Below are 20007 nucleotides of genomic sequence, written 5' to 3' on the forward strand. Positions count from 1 at the left end.
GAGAAGCTAGCTCGTGACATATATAAAACCCGTTCCAGTCTCTCCCTCTATGGTGTGAAAGCTGTCTGTTGAACCCTGTAATATGTTTTATGTTCTTTAAAGTTACTTGAAAAATGTGTGCTCTATTCTGAATCTTCACCTATTCTGCTACTGCTTTATCCGTGGAAGTACTTGACTAGTATGAGGAGTTGCCCGGAAGTCAGTAGAATGTTTTGAATACGGAAGGATTACTTGCATAACTCAACGTGTAGGCTGAATCAAAGAAAAGAGCAGCTATGGGGTAGTGTAATATTTGCTGAAATCTGCCAGACTGGCTTTTCGTTCCTTAACAGGTGGGATCCAAGATTGCACAGGAATATATTAACTAGCTTTCTATGTACATTCTTGTGGTTAGCCTGCACAGTAGGACTGTGTCTGCGATGTATAGTTAGCTCCTCACTGTGTAAATTAATTGCTGATCTGGCATTTACTTATTCCAAGGAAAGTCCATTACCAGGCGTCAATATCTGTGCAGTTTCCAAGGCTGAGCTTGTTCTGTTTCAGCCAGCCACTTCCCCCTGTACAGATGCTACCAGCTTTAAAATATTGCTGATGAAATGTGTTCTGTAGGACAGCGGAGCTTTTCCTGAAGCGCTCCTTGGAAATGAGAGAGAGAGTCCTGGGACCCAACCACCCAGACTGTGCACAGTCTTTGAACAACCTGGCAGCCTTGTACAACGAGAAGCAGCACTATGACAAGGCAGAGGAACTCTATGAAAAAGCTTTAGATATCAGGAGGAGAGCACTGGCTCCAGATCATCCCTCCTTGGCTTATACTGTGAAACACCTGGCAGTGCTGTACAAAAAGATGGTAAGCACACGCCCATCACCTTTTCTCATCACCTAAAATCACTGTAATGCCTTGCATTGTTACGGTCTTCAGTTCAAAAAGAGTGGGTCATGGGAATTTTGTCAGCTACTGGTGCTCTACATACATGCATAAAAGATGTAGTCAGTGGTCTCAACCTGTTTCCAGAAAGCCCAGTAGCTATTTCAAAACACAATTTGTTGAAAGAAAAGCTGTTTATGAATGATGTCTTCAGTGTCCTGCCTGCTCAGTATGCACCACAAAGAAATTTCTGATTTGGTTAAAAACTAGTGTTTTGGCTGCAGTGAGGAAAACTCTTCCCAGCTGTGTTTGAGTTCTCCACTCTCTGCTACATGACATCCACGTACGAGAGTTTGGTCAGATGCGTCTTAATGGAAAAATCATGTTTCAGGGTGGAGGAGTAGTTCTTTTTACACAATGACATTGAACTTTACAGTCAAATTGAGAGTAACTTGAAGGCTTATGAGGGAGATAGTACTTTACAAGTAAACTGTCTGGCTGAGCCACCTCCAGCTTACGTCAATTCAGTGAAATCAGAGTTACTCTCCCACTAAATGCACTACAGGGAATAGTATTAACAGTAGTATAAACATCTGGATTTCATGATTTCAAAATGGTTTATGAATATTTGTCTTTGCAAATGGTCACTGTAACCATTCGATATAATCTGTGTAAGAGGTGATGTACGGTTTCTAGCTGTTGAACCAAGATAAAATTCAGAGGGTGACAATAATATTTTTCTTTTATATTTTCACATTTTCCCATTTTTCAAAGAGAAAAGCCTCCTTGAAAATAATCCCTCGGATCAAATGCTCCTGTGTTTTTGCTCAATAATTGTTACCTGCTATTATGTGCATGAAGTTGTTTTGGGTCACATATTCTCTGCTCACTTCAGCTTCTAATTTTGATGCTGCTACAAACTGCAAAAGCACTCAATATTTGCATCAAAAAGATCTTTGCTAGTTTGAAGGAGCACAAATTAAAATTCATGGTGAACTAGTGACGCAGGGAAGAGTGGAGGAAGAGAAGGGACAGGAATCGGATGTAGGAAATGACAATTATTTATAAATAAGTATTTATTCCAGATTAATAACTGACTGTCTTCAAAGTGTGGCTGAGTGATGCTTTAAAATATAAGGAGAAAATTTGATTTCAATTTTGCAATTAGAGTGAACCATTATACAATGAATATTTGCAGTATTTAATTTCTAAATGCTATTAAATGTGACAATTCACATTCTAATAATAGAAGCCTAAGCATACTTCTGAAGTACATCCAGTAATTGTGTGAGCAGATTTAAATTTGGAGGAAAACAGAATTGCTGGAAAAATAACCTACAATAAAATTAGAATATGACAGCGGTATTTTAGAGAAATGAAAATCAAGAAGCCAAAGCCTCAATATGGTGAATGGGAAGCAACAGGTACTTGAAATGGCTTTGCACACTGTGACTGTTCCAAAACAGGTGATGTGAATCCCACTTCAGTAAGCAGAAATCTGCTCAAAAGTTAAGGCAGCTACATTCCCGTTCTTGTATCACCAATTAAATTTAGGCCCTTTAGGACAAAAAATAAGCTCTGCTCTCACTTATGGCAGTATAAGGAAATAAAAATGGAGAAAACTGTTTGGATAAAAGAACAACTGAAAATTCTTTTTAACAGCCTTCTCAATGAGACACGTGGAGAAAAAAATAAGTTAAAAAAGAAAGAAGGAGACATAGCTGGGAAAACTTGTTAACTGGGAGTTAAATATGCTCAGTGCTTTGGAAAATTAAGTGCAGAATATAACAATGAATTAAACAAAGTTAAACCTGTATTATGGAAACAGTTACATCTTCTCCAAGGCTTTTTGTTTAAAATAGATGTTACAGTTATCATTTTGACGCAAGACAACTGAATCATTTTCTCCCTGTCTAGGGAAAACTTGACAAGGCTGTTCCTCTGTATGAACTAGCGGTTGAAATTCGACAGAAGTCCTTTGGCCCAAAACACCCCAGTGTAGCAACTGCTTTGGTAAATCTAGCTGTCCTTTATTGTCAGATGGTAAGTTTTTCATGTCTTAACGTGTTCATTATTCTTGTCTTGGTGTTTGGTTTCTTTTTTTTTTTTTTAGTGATTTGTACTTAAAAGATACCAAAGAAACTTTATTACTTTCAGAACATTTAAAGGGGAATTCCTTATAAGACTTGCAAATTCTTAGGTTCCATTTTGAAAACTGAAAGGATATTTGACAAGGCAAATGTATACAGGGAACACATAATTGCTTGACTGGCATTTCACAGGGACACTTGGGCTAATGCTCTTTAGAGTATTCAAAATGCCCAAATGCTTTATACGACAAGAGTTAGATTAGAGCATCTCCAGCGATACGGTGGTTCTCACAGTATGATGGAACACAGCTCCACCACTGACTTGGAGGGCAGCATAATCCTTTGAAATTTATAAAGAGTTCCCACCTGCATGAACTGCAACTCTCTGTAACTAAAAATCTGAGAAGGATGTGGATTTTCTAATCTACAACTAAGATGAGATTCAAAGGAGATGCAATCATCTTGATGACTTCTTTACTTAGCATCAATATGAGTGAGCTGCAGATTGTTTTCTTGTTTTCTGTATTTCTGCAATGTGATTTTATACAGGCATTAAAGCTGCCTCCGGTAAAATTAAAGAGCATTTAGTAACTCAGCACTCATGATTGAGATTTTTAAAACTGCCTAGGAAGTCCAGACCCTAATTATTATAATATTGGTGGGAACTGCATGTGCAAGTGCAAGCCAATCGCTTTGACAATCTCAATTATCCTCCTCATCTGTCAACAGTATTGAGAAATCAAAACACCCTTTTGTGTTAAATATGCATGACTTTGCATCTAGGATGTGTTGATACTATGCTGGGAAAAAGAACAGCAAATGTAATATATGTCAGTAACAAACAACTTTCTACTACCCAAAGAAAAAGCAGATTGAGGCTTTACCTCTTTATGAACGTGCATTAAAGATTTATGAAGACAGCTTTGGTCCCATGCATCCTCGTGTTGGGGAAACTCTGAAAAACTTGGCTGTGCTGAGGTAAGATTATAAGTGTAGCCTTATAAAAGCAAATTACTATAAAAATTACTAGATGAAACAAAACATTCCAGTATTGTGTACATACTAAGAAAGCAGAGAACCTGAAGTACACTTTGTTGATAGCACGGTGTGCATTTCAGCTTAAATAAATTGAGACTTGTTTTATTTTTCTCAACTTTGTTTTACTCTACTCCAAAGCTACGAAGGGGGTGACTTTGAGAAGGCAGCTGAACTGTACAAGAAAGCTATGGAAATAAAAGAAGCAGAGACTTTGCTGATATGTGGAAAAGCAACTTCTCGACACTCATCGAGTGGAGATACGTTCAGCTTAAAAAGTGCATTATCACCAAACATTTTTCTGGAACATGGACAAAGGTGATATAAACCTGCTCAAATAAAAGGCAGTCTCTGTTGCTATTTTAAGTAGACATAAAATTATTAAGACAAATCTATTTTTCCTAGGATAATGTACTATTTTTGGAATGACACCTGTCTTCGTGAATGACAGGGAAACAAATGTTTAAGCTTGAAGTCCTTTCGTGTTTACTTTGCAAACTATGGTACAAAGGGAGCTGCTTTCATTGTATATAGATACACAGATTAGTTACTAGCTGAAGTTATAGCTAATACTAAAACCATGTGGATTTGGTACCTCTTGGCATAAGTGCCAGGATTCTGAGCTGAACCAATTGTATATACTCTATGGGGCAGCTCAGATTTCCATGTTTTAATAGCCTGGCCTAGAGAACTTGTGTATTTTTTGTTTCATGAATTGTTTCTGCCTCTTCAGAAGCTTTTAAAGTTGTTTCTAAAGAGATAATAATTCTGGAAAATGTCAAAATACTTTTCCACTCAAAGTTTTACCTGCAGGATGATTTCAGCTTTAAGCAAACCGTTCAAGGGACCTGTGCAAAAATAATTGGTTTCCTTGAGAAGCTAATATAGCTAAATATATCACCATCTGCTGTTAAAGCTGCTGTCAGGTTCAACCATGTTCAGTAAAAATACTTCCAGTGAGAAATCAGAATGAAAATTATTATGACCTGATTTTCTGTTGTTAAGCCCTTAGTGATACTTTGACTATTCAATCTCACTGAATCCCTTAAAATACAAGAATGTTTGTGTTAGCTGGAAAAACCTAATGATGCAGAGTAGTTCTGCCATCAAATAAAGATATATTAATCAAATATACCTGCCTGTTGTATTTCTTAATACCCTAGTCATCTAGCAGAATCAGTGTGAAGTCTGTTCTCGTTTTGTGCATAAATCCATGAATCAATTTAAATACACACTCAGGAAAGAAATAAAAATAGAATGTAAGTGCAAAATTAATTGAAACCTCACTATAATACGTCAGAAGCAACTGATGGAAAGATTTATTTGATCCAGTTTGAAAATGCAAATGGCCTTTACCTCAAAGAGGTACTTATCTTCCACAGTCTTTTTTCCCTTTTAGAATCGAGTTTAATATAACTTTTTTCCAACCCTTTTTCTGGTTAGAAGGAATTTAATATTTTGGTAAGGCTGCAACTTGGCAAAAGAGACGGTGTAGAAAACTGATAGAACAAATATACAACCCAAATTTAAACATTTAGTTGAAAAAAAATCAAAAATAGCTCTTGAAGGTATTGCAATACAGCAACAAGAGAGACACTTTGTAATAGCTCTCTAGATATCTTCCTCTTATTTCAGAAAATGGGCTTTTATTTAATGTGAGAATATTCCAGCCACCTTGAAAAGTTTTGAAAATTGGAAAGTTTCTTTGCTGGACTGTTACTGAGCAAGGAGAAGGATGAAAGGGGAAAAAACAAAACAAACAAACAAAAACCCCAATCAACCAACCCAACCCTCCTTGAAACCCTCCACGTCCCTAGCTTATATGTGTTTCTGTTGCTTAGTCTTCTCAGACCTTGTTGATTCCCTCTTCTAAAGTCAGTGTTAGGAATTACCAGATGTCTGGTGTAGCTTGTCCCCTCTGCTCTGATTTTAACAAATACAATGATGCATCTTGCTCTCCTAAATCGTTTTCCTTCATGTTGCTTGCTTAAATAAGGAGCTACTTTCTAGCCCTCCAGCATTTTATCAGACTTTGCCCATTCAGTGATTTCTAACTCCAAACTGTTACAATTCTTCCCTTAAATCACTTCTCCAATGTATTCATAGGTTGCATGGTTGCTCTTGGAAGGAAAATCAGTCCTCAAAAGTACATGCCAACCATCCTTGTTCTATTAGCAAAGACAGTGAGGGAACAACAGCTTACTCTGTCAATCTAAAAAGAACCTTGATGTACAGAAAATAAAACAGGATGATGAATAACAGTGGAGGGTCTGGCAGGCTGGGCCACATGTTGGCCGTAAGCTTATGCAGCAATAGCCACAGCACTTTTAGGACAGTTGTTCTTGTGGTTGGAGTTGTACCTCATGGACATTAAAAAAAGTAATTCGTGTATCTGGTGTGTGCCAAACAATAACTTCTATGTAGGAGAACTCCACCTCAAAACAAAGTGCCAGCAGTTTCAGTGGAGATTAAATCACAGAATATCAACATCTCAGTAACATTCATGATACAAAAGCTTTCAGTGTTTACAGTGTAAGATTGCTAAATAAACGAACAAAGCTGGACTGAACCATTGCAATATGCTGTAGTTTGTTAATTGGTAACAAAAGAAGTAATAAATTTTCCATTAGGTTTTATAGCCAGAATAGATAAGACTAGTAAATGTATTTTAATTCAAAAAGATCCTTAAATCTGGGGTTTTTTTACACTGTTTATTTTTCAATAATTTTAACCATTGGCACATACAATCTTCTCAAAGTATTTTGTAATTATTTCAAATTATTCTTGCATATACAAGCTGAAAGTAACACAAGAACCATTTTACAGACTCTGGGCATACAAAAGTGTATTAATTTGCTCATAAAACTATACATGAAGTAAAATGGTAAACAGTTGCCTTTTGTAAAGCTGTCAATCATGTGATAGCAGCCATTTCAGCCAAATAGTTAAGAGTCAAGATTAACTGAGCTGTTTTGAAATGAGTCAACCGTTTGCCTCAGTATCTCCAGAGGCAGCTGTGTGCCTCACTTTTATTGTTCCCAACAGAAGTGTAAAGTAACAAAGAAATGTAAGTAACACTTACATTGACACTTGTACGAAGCTAACGTAGACTTGGTGACACAGATTCAAGTCTGTACCTTTCTAAAGATCTAATTGTTCCATTTCCCATCCCTCTTTACAGTTCATTCCTAAAATCTGGCTTCTCCGAAACCAAACTCAGTCCAAAAAACCTCTTCCATTTTACAGTATAATGCACCACACCCCAAGCCCACCCAAAACCTCCCTCAACAGATTCAGAGATGATTTTATGTAAATCTAGTGTCACCTGTGGAGGAAACAGATTTGGACGCTTGTAACCATTGCTTAGAAATCAAACATTTTTAACTAAGTTTTCAATCTGCTGCCGTGAGAAACAGAAGCACCTCCAAAATACTACTCTCTTTTTACATGTTGGTTGGATACTGCTGCTGCCATTACTAACTGGTTCTGTGCTGGTCACATCATGCTGTGGAAAAGGTTTTTTGAACAGCCCAAGCTGGAAATATTTGCTTTATGCTGCAAAGGCTGAAACTTAAATTCTTCTAAACCAAATCTAAATAATGATCAAGTTCTGGGTCAGACACCTACAGTAGGTAAAATATTTGAAATTGATACTGCAACTTGAAATTGCAGGGTAGTGACACTACAGAACGTGCAGGTCAGTTTAACACATGATATTTTAAAAGGCAATACTACTGTAATAACATTATTTACAAGATTGATAAAATAGCTTAGCTACTCGACTGAAGATATTTGCAACACTAAACAATGTTTAGAGCATTGAGTTTTAGCTTTCCTAAGCAAACCTGGATTAAATATATGCCATAATATAGCCCATATGATGGGGATGGATCAGAAAAATATAATATTTATAGACTTTTGAATAGATAAAATCTCCTGTTCTTTCCAGTATTGCTGGTAATTGTTACTGTTTTTGTCATGAAATGGTGACATGCTACTACCCAGCCTGCTAATATCATTGTCTACTAACAGAAGACCCGGCCTTGTTGCAGCATACTCAAAGCACTACCACACACAAAACATACAGGCAGCTATTTAAGGTGGGTGAAAAGGCTGAAATGTTCTGTTTACTCAGGAAAAGTAACCACAGCGTGATCCCTGCCAAGTATTTGCAGAGATCTGCATTACCACGACGAGTAAAAGTGCCTGGAAGAGAAGGAGCAGCAGCTTGAGTGAGGGACTATCATCTGCCTTTGACCCCGCCAGTCACTCCAGTAGATTTCACCTTTTACTTGTCCTATACTATGTACTGCTCTCATCATGTGATACTGCATATAACATGCTATGCCTGCTTCTGTTAGTTTACCCATCTCCTTTTATTTTCTAGTGAATATCTGGGCACTAGCAATGCTGAGAAATTAAAATTTACAGCAGCAAAACTCCATACATTAAAGACATGAATAGACAACAGAATATAAAAAACATAAGGCTGTTTCCTTCCTGCCCCATAACAGTTCGGTTTCATTAGAAATGTAAAGATAAGCAAATTAAATAAAAACCTGGTCTTCTCAAAATCCAGTGTCAATCCAAACTCCCAAACATTGTACTTAATATTTGTTTCGCTACATGTTTCTCATTTTGGCCATGAGTTCTTCTAGGCTTTCTTCAGACTCTGCTACCGTTTCCTCAGTTATCAAATTCTCTTCCTATTAGGAACAGGAAGAAGAAGTTGGCGACAAAAATAGCAAACAAAATCAGCTTTATGACCGTTCTACCAAACCATTTTCTAGAACCAAGCACTCAGTTGCAAGATTAGGCCTAGGTGATTATAAATTTAAATTATAAACTATTCTGACTAGGGGTTAGAATGTTTGGCTGCAATACATACAGATCCTGTGTTGCCCAGGTATGCTAACTGCTCTTTGATGACATAGAGCTTTTACAAGGTAAATACGGTAAAAATTAATTAGTCACCAAAATATCAACTGAGAAATTCACGTTCATTTTCCCTCCACCACCCGCCCAAATACATTCAGTCCTATCACCTCAAACCTACATGCACAGTAGCATCCATACTTAAGAAAATACATTTCATAGAAACACAAAACTGGACCACAGAAGGCACCAATGAGGTGTACTGAGGTTGTTTTACCACAATTCTTCAAGATGAAGTTTTATTTTAGGTTTAAAGGGTAATTAAACCAGTGTTTAATTTAATTTACAACATGCATTTCAAACATTCATGAAGAATAAATATATTACCTTGTTTGGGATAGTATATGCTACAGTAATCCCCTCGGGAAGATCAGGTACTGGGCCAGAAGCAGCCTTCAACTCATCTTCTGAAATTTCTGATACTAATTCGATGCCTTTGCATTGAAAGGAATTGAGAACTCCGTTAGAAGAAAATGTTCTTTAATCGCTGTTGTCAGAGTAAGAGGAAAACTACAGCTACTTTTCCAAAATAGAAAAAATTAAGAACAGAAAGACCTTTGATTTCAACTACTTCATTCAATTATCAATGCAAAAATATATTCCCTTTATATATAAAATGGTTCTAAACAGAATTCATGGACAAGAACAGCACCTCTCCTGTAGGAATTTTGTCCTTACCACTTAAATCTTACCATGAGGACATTTCTCCCAATGGTAAGCAAAGAGAATTTTTTATATCGTGTAATAAAAAGAATGTATATACGCATTCTCGAAACAGTTATATAAACCATGCTTACCACTCCTGAAAACAATTCCTTCTTGCTTAAAGCCCTCAGAGGAATATAAAATTCCATGGGATATCTTTTAGCATAGTGGTTTTTGAAATTACAAATGTTCTTTATTTATGTATTTAAAGGGAACGCAGAGTGAATACACCTTGTCGCATCTTTCATATCTCTAGACCATCTTCTGAGAAAGTTTTTTATTCAAACACGGTTACATTTTGAGCATAAAATCTGTACATTACACTAAAAATACATTACCAAGTTGTGGTAACGTTACTGTCGAAATTTGTGAAAAGCCAGTAGTGATTACACAGTAGAAGTTAGTTACAAAAATGTGAACCATAAGAGGTCTGTGTACCCTACAGTGTGTTCACCCAAAACAAAGACTTTATTTGAATCTCAGTACTGGGAACATAATTTCATCTCCAGCTGATTACTTACCCCAGTCATTGTCTTCATGTACTATTTCTTCTTCCTGTTCAATTATTTCTTGTTTTGGTCGTGCGGCTTCTTTTCTCTGGAGGAAAAACAGAACAACCCCAAAACATAATATATATAGTAGTCTGATTTTCAACAACAGCAAAGAAAATAAAATATTCACATTTCTTCTAATATTTAAGATATGCAGTCACCATTTAGAACTTTACTACACATAAAAAGGCAGAATACCTGCAAGTTCAAAAAAACCCAAACACATTAACACTCCAAAATATTACTGCAGAATATTATCTTACTGAATGCAAGCCTTCTGCCTACCCTTTGCTTTAAGACAACTCTAAGTACTGGTTTTTTTAGAAACACATGCAGCCATCTGAAGACAATGCTGCTGAAAACCGGGAGTAGCGATGAAAGTTTTCTTTTACTACAGATGTGTAGCTTGCTTTGTTCTTAAGGCTTTAAGAAAGGAAAAGAAAACACAACAAAAAACATTTTTACCTTACAATTTTCTTGCTGTTTTCTGCAATTTTGGTCACTACATTGTGGGTTTGGCTTCATAGACATAGTTGGGAAAAAATCCTGCATCGCATTGTAACCAAGATAATAACTCACAGTACCAAAATTTAACAGGTATCTAGAAACACAAACAGAGAAAGCAGGCCCTTAAATACAGGTGCCAACCTAAAAATTCAGTTGCTCAAGGAATAATTTTTCCTCAAAGAACTTCTAGAATAGACTTTCACACTAGTGTGTTGTAAAGAGCTATTGTAATAGTCTTAAAATAAGCTCTAGTCACCTGACAACAGCATAACTGCATCAACACAGAACCTGGTCCACTATATAACCATTTTTAAATAACCTCAGGTTTTTGGAATACAAACACTGCAAGAGAACTTATTTATTCTTTGTCCATGTAGGAAATTTCAAAGATAAGTTAGCACTGCAGCATTTTTGTGTGTAACTTAATGATGTCAAAAGGGAGCATGTTTAAATGCAGAACTAAAATGAGTGTGTGTATGCAGTAAAAGAAATTCTTAGGAAAACCCTAAAGACTTTTTCTACCCCTGAGAAGTTCTATTAAAAACAGCAGTTCCAAAGTAAACAGACCAGTGATTCAAGCCGTGTATTATTTTGGCCCAGTCCAATGATGCCAATACCTTTAGGAAACAGGTCACAAACATCTAAAAAGAACTAGAGCCGTCATTGTGAAAAGGTCCTTCAGGTTTCTTTCCCTTCCAGTCCTGTACATTGAACAGCATCAACTCAGTCACTTACTTCAGAACATTTTGTACAAGAATTCCTGCCACAACACCCATAGTTGTAGGAAGACTGGCTGCACAAACTCCTTCTCGTTTTAATGTTTTCTCATCGATATTTGCAGCAACTACAAGTGGAGGAGCACACTGAGGGGAAAGAAAGAAACTGAGTTTTAAAAAAGTATTAGAAAAACCCCACAGATCACACAAAATTTTGAGCTACTCCATCAGTTGTGCCAGGATCACATTCACTTGCCAGCTAATCTTCATATTCCCTGTCGCACTTAGAAAGACAAAACAGCAATTCAGCAGAGCGCTGCATACCGCAAAACAGGCAGTTTCACCAGGTTTGATCAGCTGTATATGTCCCGACACTGCATTTTCACTCACTCCAGATTCCATCCAGATTTGTCCAAGTTCATTGCAGGCCTTATAAACACAGAAACACGCACATCAGCACTGCAGAAGTTTAATGATTTTTTTTTTTTAATTTTAAGCATTGTAATTTGATCTTCTTGCTTTAAAACACAAAGGCTATGATCAGAAAAAGGAACACAAAAATGTGGGATGAAATTGTTTATCCAAGGACAAATCAAAGGGCAAATTACAGTTGTTCTCATGAAGCCAGCTTTCCTGAGGACCCAAGCCTTTTGAACATGCATTAGTGATCCATTTACCAGAACACTACAGAATGAAATTGCACAAATTACTTTCAGTGGCCTGGATAGTGTATCTGTGCACCCTCAGTGCATGCAGTGTATGGATCAAGTTAGCTGAAGCATAACAGAAAACATGCATTTGGCGTATACCCTGCATTGGCTACTACTACAAAGAAAAACAGTTTGATTAGGTACACACAGCCTTAAGACATTTTTAGCATACAAACCGTCATATGATGTATACAGTTAACTATACTCAGTCTTTTAAAAGTTTGTGAGATTTAACATGCTGGGCTTTGATAATACCTTTATATAAATAAAATAATTTGGAAAGACAGAGAGGGCTTATGATACTTAACTCTTTTAATAACCATTAGCTGCTAGTAACTTAAAACTCTACAGTTATATTTCTACACATAAAACGTGTTTTGTAAGAATGGGGTAAAAGCTCAGATTCTGTTTCTTTAAATCAGGGACGTAATTTCTTAGAAGATTATTGATAAGTTCCTGTCTTCTCTCTAGTCCCTACAATTCCTAACATTATTTATAGGAGAAAATAGGCTTCTACCGGCTCATGCCTTCAATGGCCTTACCGTGTTAATTGCCATGCGAGCTTCAAAGTTGTCCACGCAGCTTAGCACAAGATCAACAGGCTTCCCTTCCTCTAGCGCACCATTACTGGAATAAGCATCAGAAGTCTGCATGAAATAGCTGGCAGAACAAAACTTCAACATGGCAATCGACATGCTGCTTTAGAGTACAGAAGCACATGGGAAGTGCATTTCTAACAAAACTTGTGCAAATGCAGAACAGGATACAGCTAGCATCCTAGATTTACACAGCAGAAACAGCAGCATGCTGAAGCTGGGATTTAAGTATATGGGCATTTTAGATTAAAATAAGTTTTAAACAGTATACACTACAGTCCAAAGTATTGGAGAATTGTATCTTTGTAGAAAATAACTGCAAATGGAAAAAGTTATTTCAGAACTTCTCTGTGAGATTTCTTTCTTCATTCTATTAAGGATATGTGAAACTACTGTGGAACAGTCAAAACATGATCTGACCTGTTTTCTATAATGGGAAAAGCCTATAAGACCCACAGTTTTGGTTGGAAATCCAAAGATGCACTAATATAAAATATATCTATGTAACAGCAGAAATAAAAGCTAACTCTAGAGAAAAGGTCTGTGCAGAAATGTCTTCATATATACATATTTCGCACTGGTTTTCAAATGGAAGTCACTAAATTGAAAAACATACCCAACAATAATAATGTGAGGCTGTGTTTAGAGCCACACACCAGCAGATGGTGAGGGATTTTACCTTATTCTATCCATGAAGTGTTCAAAGTTGTCCAGTGTTGTGATGTTGTAGTTATGTACTTCAAATTGAACATCAGGATTAATATTCCTTATGGAGGAAATAATACAAATCAATGTTAATAAATACAATGATAATTTGCATTCTACTCCCTAACTTTACTAGTGTTGCTACAGTCTTAAGCTTCCAGTCTGAAGTCTAGAATACACCTATATTTGTCAAAAATTCACACATTAGATGAGGCGGGTGGGAGGGGGAAAATCACAACATATCAAAGTAGCACTGTTTATACCAAACTTCTGAGCAATTTTAGCTATACTGAAATAGTAGACACATTAAAGTTTTGGCCAGTACAAAAATGTCCTTAAAGTTTCAATCATTCCCACAACTATTTTACTCTCAAATTTCAAAATTAGATCATGCTACTTTGCAAGTGATTAAGAATGAAACATTGGTTTTCTGGAGCAGCATCCTAGGTAAATACATTTTTATATCCACTTCTCTAAGTTGTACCTCAAAGTATGCTCTGCTGCTTGCACTTTACTTAATCCAGCTTGATGAGGTTGGAAGAAGAGTCTGTTCATGTTTGCCAGTTCCACTTTGTCATAATCAAACAGAAGCAGCTGTAAAATATTGTATTAACAAACATGAATCTCCAAAGACTCTGCAACCGCAGCACTATGGCAAGGCATTTTAAACAACAGAACTTATTCTCAAACCAACCAAACAAACCCCCAACCAAACAGCCCCCGACCTGTTCAGTTCACATCCAAAAGTTACCAACATCGTCAGTATGTGAGGGACTGTATTCTAACTGCCATTCACCAGGAAGTGATTCCTGAAGTCATGAAAACCACTCTTAATAAAAAGCAATCTGTTCATTTGATGTAAACTAAGAATATTCAATGGATTACCTACATGCACACTATCAACTATCACATTCCTGCTTGCTGTTATGGCATTGACTAGAAATGTATAATTTCTTTCACTTGTCTTGGCATGTAGTTCTTCAAAACCAATTCACTTAAAATGCCTATATAATACATGGATATGTTGATTATTATAAATTCCAAATCAACTGTCCAGTGTCCTTTTCTATGTGCAAGATGCTAGTCTTCAGGAAACGTTCCTCCAGAGGAAGGGGGGATAAACTTTGCAAAAAAAATCACCTCTGTATTAAGAAACTTCTTAAAGGTCCAAGAGTAAATGGCTTTGCCTAAAAAAACAACATCTAAGCAAGACCTTAAATTCCTTGTTTAAAGAAAAATCCTGTTCTACTAATTCTGGAGGTTCTTGTTATCTATACACACATCAAATTATTTTTGGCTGCTGCTAAATTTTTAGCTCTAAGTCTGCCACATGAAGAACAAGATAAAAATAAAATATGTGATAAAAATATCTGACATCTACTGCATTTCAATTTCATGAATATCAACTTGTTCTCAGAACATAAGACAATTTTCTGTGGGAGTCACCCCCTCCTGTTTCCTTATTTTGTCCAGTATGATGATTAGATAGATGGACTTGTATAAAAGTATGGAGAAGATAAGCAACCAAACAGGAATCATCCACACAATACAGGATTAAGCCCTACGTAAATCAATCTTAGTAGCACAAGAAAAGAGACTTAAGACTCTTCATTTGTGATATTTACTTAAGTACTGCTCTTGAATGCTTTCTTCATGGTACTTTTTTATTTGGGCAAAATCAACTGAGTGAAATTGAATCCAGCTCTTTATGAAGATGACTGGTCTATCTACTATAAAGAAGTAGAAGAAAACTCTCATTACCTTACCAATGCCACACCTTGTCAACATTTCAGCAGTCACACTGCCAACTCCACCTACACCTACTACTGCAACTGTAAAGGTACGGATTTTCTGTAAAAAGAAATAAAATACAGGTCAGTATGTCAAAAGTAGTCCTCACAGAGAAAAAAAAAAAATCAAGGCTGTTTTAATCCAGATAGAATCCTACCTCATAATCTTTGACAATTCCCATTCTTTTTAATGCCATCAAGCGACTACAATGAAAAACAGCAACGTTATAGAGAAAATGCTTGCTACATTTCTAATAGCAATTTTGCGTTTCAGGTATTTAAAATCACTTTTGTTTTAAAAATAACCCCACCAAGCACCATACTCAAGCCTGCTGTTTTCACCGCTCTTGTGACTGCCAGTTAGATACAGTCTAAATGAGATAGTACATAGTTTCCTATTAGGAACAGCAATGGAGTACTAAACCTACAGAAATTTGTGTGCTTATTCAGCTGGTATGAGTAACATCGATGAAATAATTAATTTCCTAAACAAATCCCCGATCTACAGAATGAAAACCTACACTTTTTTCTTTAAGGAAACCATATGGCAGCAGGACTCTTCCACTGTTTTGTGATCAATTTGATCAGGTTGACTTCAACACAACAATTAAAAAAAAATAGTATCAGGTGTGAGGATAACTGGAAGAATTTTAAACTGACATTTTATCCTGCTACTGCATTTTTTAAATTGAAAGTATCAATTAAAGTAAAAGCTTGTATTAAAACAGTTAATCCTGAAAAAACAAAACTCAAAACAAAACAAGGCATCAGATTTCCAGAACCACTGTGCATTACAAGGGGTTCCAGATACTCAAGACTCTAAACCAAACTAAAACAAGGTTCTTAGGAACATGGTTTAGTGCTAGAGTTATGTTATGGTTTGAATCGATGATCCTGAGGGTCTCTTCCAACCAAAATGATTCTATGATTCTACAAAAATAGGTAAGTTAGAGGAATAAGACCTCATGTAATACCAACACTTGTACCACCTATTGACAATTTAGCTGAAAAACTCACAGTGTTTCCTCTCTCTATTTCTCTCCCTCTGTACGGTAAAGCACGATAGTACAAAGTAACCTTGATGTACATCCCTGCCAGCCCAGCCAGGTGGGAAATTTGGGAGCATCTCTCCCCTCCCTGCCTCACAGGGCCCACCAGCACTGTCCTGACACCCCCATCAGCACACCCAGCCCCAGCCCTCAGCCCCCCACCTGGCCTGGCCCACATACACACCTCTTCTCCCCCTTACCCAGACCCACAGTTCCAACCCACAGCCTGAGAACCCACAGCCCCCACCCTTCCCCATCCCCCGCTCCCTGACGCTGCAAGGAATGTTTAACAAAGGAATGTTGTTTTTACAAAAATGAGGACCTGGCGCCTGACCCCAGCTGAGGGGAAGGACTGAAAGACATCAGACTATGAATCCTTAATGTGAAACAAAGGCTCCTCGAACTAATCCCAGAATGCAAACTGATTACTGTATTTAAAAAGTTAAGCTAGGGGGAAGGGTAACCAAAGAGCCAGGAATCTATATTTTAAATAAATCAATAAGCGGTGGGGGTTGCTGGAACTAGATGAGATAGGTAAACTGAGGCAGGCATCGGGTACTCTGTAAACCCAGCAGTACCCAACCAATGGGGAACAAGGGAGGGAATTTGCGACCAGGATTTGCGGGGGGGGGGCTTTTTGCCCTATTATGTGTGCCTGCGTTTAGGTAGAACACCCAGTCTTGCAAAATCGTTAATAACATATGCTTGGCTGAGAGATCCTGCCTAGGTCTATTATATCGGCAAGGTAATTGTTTCCTACAACGCAATCTCTGGGCCTTCCCACACCCGGGGCTCAGCCCTGGCCGCCTCCCTATAACCCAACGCCGCTGAGGTGCAGCCCCCAGCACACACCGCGCCCCGCCGTGAGGCGACCGCCCTCCCGCGCCCCCAGCCGCACCTGTAGGGGTTGGAGTCCGTCACCTCCGGGCTCATGCTCTCAATGCGGGGCCGCGGCGCCCGCCGCCCGCCCCTCTCCCGGGCCAGCTCTTCTTCCAGCTCCCGCACACGCCGCTCCAGCTGCTCCAGCCGGCTCGACTCCGCCATGGCAGCGACACGTCTCCCCGGCTGAGGCAGCTTCCGGGAGCGGCAGGGAGCGCAGTCCCCTGCTCGCCCGGCGCCTCAGGGAGCGTTCTCATCTCGGGGGGTACCTCCTGCCGCCCGACAGCGGGCGACGGGCTGTGGCGGTGACTGAGGGCAGAGGTAGGAGCGACCTCCCGGGAGTCGCTTTCCTCCAGGGGAAGCCACCCGGCTCCGAGAGCCCCGCTGGCCCGGCGCCGGGGACAGCTTTCCCTGACGGACAGAGCCACTTCCGGTTGCCGCTAGGCCGGGAGGGGGAGGCGCCTCTGCCTAGCGGTGAGGCGGGGTGAGCGGGCCGTAGGCCACCGTCGCAGCAGCGAAATGGCGACGGAGGCGGGTACTAGCGAGGTGAGGGGGCAGCACCGCTTCGACAAGGGGAGCTTGGAGCGGTACTTGTCCCTCCACTTGCGCGGCTTCCCTCGGCAGCTCGCGGGGACTCTGTCTGTCAGGCAGTACAGGTAAAGGTTGGGCCGCGGCCCTGCGCTGGCTGCGCCTGTGAGGGGCGAGCGGCGGCTTCCATGGGTGGTCACAGGGGCCCGCCGACCTGTGGGGCGCCCCGAGCGCCAGAGCCGGAGCGTGGGCCCGAAGGGTGACTGTGGAGTGAGGAGGGAGGTCGCAGCTTTGCTCACTGCCCGGCAGGAAGGGTGGCCGGAGTGAGAGCCCTTGACCCTAGTGTCCTTAGGAAAAAATTACTCATGGAAAGCGTTGTCGGCGTTTTGAACAGGCTGCCCAGAGAAGTGGTTGAGTCACTGGAGGCGTTTAAAAGGCATATATGGGGTTCTTAGAAACATGCTTTAATGCTAGAGTTAGGTTGCGGTTGAACTTAATGATCCTGAGGTTCTCTTCCAACTGAAATGATTCTTTGAGGAGTCAAGAGTTTACGGTGGTGGTGAAGGTGACCTGTGGTACAGGCTGATCCTGTGGCTGTGGTTGCCCATTGCAGGCTGGCACGGTGTTGAGTGGACTTTACACTGTCCTCAGAAAAACAAGCTTTTGATCCTCCCTGGTGCGCTCTGTTGGAGTATACATGCATTTGTTTGGTTGCCTACTCATAAATCTTGATTTATCTGGTTACTCTTTAATTGCACAGCAACTAATGATGTTCAGAAGCACATACGTGGCTTAAGAAATCAGTTTTAAAAGCCTTAAGTTATTGCCAGATAAGGAGATCCATGAGAACAGTGTAACGCTGTGCTGAGATTCCCAATAACACCCTGAGAGCAACACATTGCGCCCGGGCTCCAAAGCCGCTGCTACACACATTAGTTCATTTGCATTCAACAAACTAGCGCTGTGGCTGTGAGACTTTAAATCAGAAGCTAGCTATTAGAAGTTAAATTATTCTAAACATATGGATTTATTCCTTTATCAACATGACTGCTTTATCTGCAGCTATCAATAAGAAATATTAAACAATTTTTCACTGTCTTTTGATGCAAATGTGAAACGTGTTGAATCCCCAGCTGTACCCTAATCTTCGCACATACTTCAGTGGAGGACACTTTAGGAGGGCCTCAGGAGAGTAGCTGATAGTAAAATCTACTAAAATATGCCAGTATTTTTACTTTTATTGCATTGTTTCTTGTAGCTGTACTTCAAGGCTTCAGCTGATATAAATCGCTGTTGTGCAAGGCAAAATATTTCTGCGGTATATTTGTTGAACTGTGTTACAGACTATGCCCTAACTGCCTCAGGGAGAAAGGAAAAGTCAGGGGGACCACGGGGAAAAATTTCACTTGATTTTGATTTTCCAGTAGTTGTCTAATCTTCTATTGAACTACATTAAAATGGGTCTTAAAAATGATCCAGAATGAGGAGAGGATGGCATGCAGATGAGCACAGAGCCTTGGGGAAAATAAAGATCAATAAGCTTGATTGGGATATAATGGATGAGGTGTTATGAATGATTTAACTAGTTGTCCTTCTCTTTTACACCTGTGCGATTGAAATGTCGAATTTCTGTGATTCTTTGGCACTGCAACTTTCATTCTTAAAAATTTTACAGTTGTTATAGGTGGTCCCTTAAGCATAGCATATATATGTGATGATAGCATAGCTAGCATACAGTGGGGCTTGGTACGAGAATTCATCAGTTATTTGGAGAGCTTTCTCTGCACTGAAGTTGTTAAAAATAGAGCTCACCAAAGGATAAATACAGTCATGGGCTACTGTTAATTCTCTTCTGTTTAATTCCCTCCAAATCGGAAAGCTTTAAAGTTAGTATCAGCTGCCTACCTTGAAAACATGAATGATGTTTCTTTAGGGAGCAGAGGTAAATGCTATCTCCATTTCATAGGAGAACAAACTGAGTATCTGTGACTTCTCCACGGTGAAATAAGACATCTTTCTTATAGGAGGGAATGGAACCTCTCAGTTCAAATTTTGTAGGCTATTACCTGCATCCTTGTATGACTGCAGTTGGAAAAAAACAAAAACAAACAACACAAACACACAAAAATCCAAGCCACCACCACCACACACAAAAACTCCCAAAACTAACAAACAAACAACAAACAAACCCCAATAAAAAAACAACAATAAAAACAACAAAAAAAATCCCAACCAACTGACCAAACGCTTGAGAAGAACCCTTTCCCCTGTCTTGCCATTTTGTTTAGGCCAAGTCACAGTGCATTTTACATCGTATCTGTTAAAAGTTTGCAAATTTGTAAG

General features: G+C 39.0%; 3 protein-coding genes across 7 annotated transcripts in view; 2 read left to right on the forward strand and 1 right to left on the reverse strand.

Annotated features, from left to right (window-relative positions):
• Positions 1-4713, forward strand: part of NPHP3 (nephrocystin 3) — a gene marked incomplete at its 5' end in the record, with an annotated part of 29330 nt that extends 24617 nt beyond the window's left edge. The window contains 4 exons of the mRNA XM_080339566.1: positions 610-850; positions 2786-2911; positions 3821-3936; positions 4135-4713. Of these exons, the coding sequence (XP_080195692.1) occupies positions 610-850; positions 2786-2911; positions 3821-3936; positions 4135-4315 (664 nt within the window). The 3' untranslated portion in view covers positions 4316-4713. The remainder of the gene's footprint in view (positions 1-609; positions 851-2785; positions 2912-3820; positions 3937-4134) is intronic.
• Positions 4714-6735: 2022 nt separating this feature from the next.
• Positions 6736-17430, reverse strand: UBA5 (ubiquitin like modifier activating enzyme 5). 5 transcript variants are annotated; one of them, XR_013921843.1, is made up of 13 exons: positions 17156-17343; positions 15367-15412; positions 15180-15269; positions 13903-14012; positions 13393-13479; positions 12660-12744; positions 11732-11836; positions 11427-11554; positions 10650-10785; positions 10155-10230; positions 9256-9362; positions 8553-8699; positions 8184-8199 (listed from the first exon to the last, which is right to left on the reverse strand). XR_013921843.1 is itself a non-coding variant. In XM_080339557.1 (12 exons), the coding sequence occupies exons 1-12, from the start codon at positions 17299-17301 to the stop codon at positions 8616-8618; spliced, it is 1200 nt and encodes a 399-aa protein (XP_080195683.1). In that variant the 5' UTR covers positions 17302-17430; the 3' UTR covers positions 6736-8615. The 5 variants fall into 5 exon arrangements, 4 of the variants coding, with proteins under 4 accessions (XP_080195683.1, XP_080195684.1, XP_080195686.1 ...); XM_080339557.1 differs by having other exon boundaries at positions 6736-8699; positions 17156-17430; XM_080339558.1 differs by lacking the exon at positions 15367-15412 and having other exon boundaries at positions 6736-8699; positions 17156-17297.
• Positions 17431-17594: 164 nt separating this feature from the next.
• Positions 17595-20007, forward strand: part of ACAD11 (acyl-CoA dehydrogenase family member 11) — a 30213-nt gene continuing 27800 nt past the window's right edge. Inside the window, exon 1 of the mRNA XM_080338888.1 lies at positions 17595-17792. Coding sequence (XP_080195014.1) covers positions 17656-17792 — 137 coding nt within the window. The 5' untranslated portion in view covers positions 17595-17655. The remainder of the gene's footprint in view (positions 17793-20007) is intronic.

This window comes from Nesoenas mayeri (genome assembly GCF_963082525.1).
Source record: "Nesoenas mayeri genome assembly, chromosome: 2".
In the NCBI taxonomy this organism is placed as follows: Eukaryota; Metazoa; Chordata; class Aves; order Columbiformes; family Columbidae; genus Nesoenas; species Nesoenas mayeri.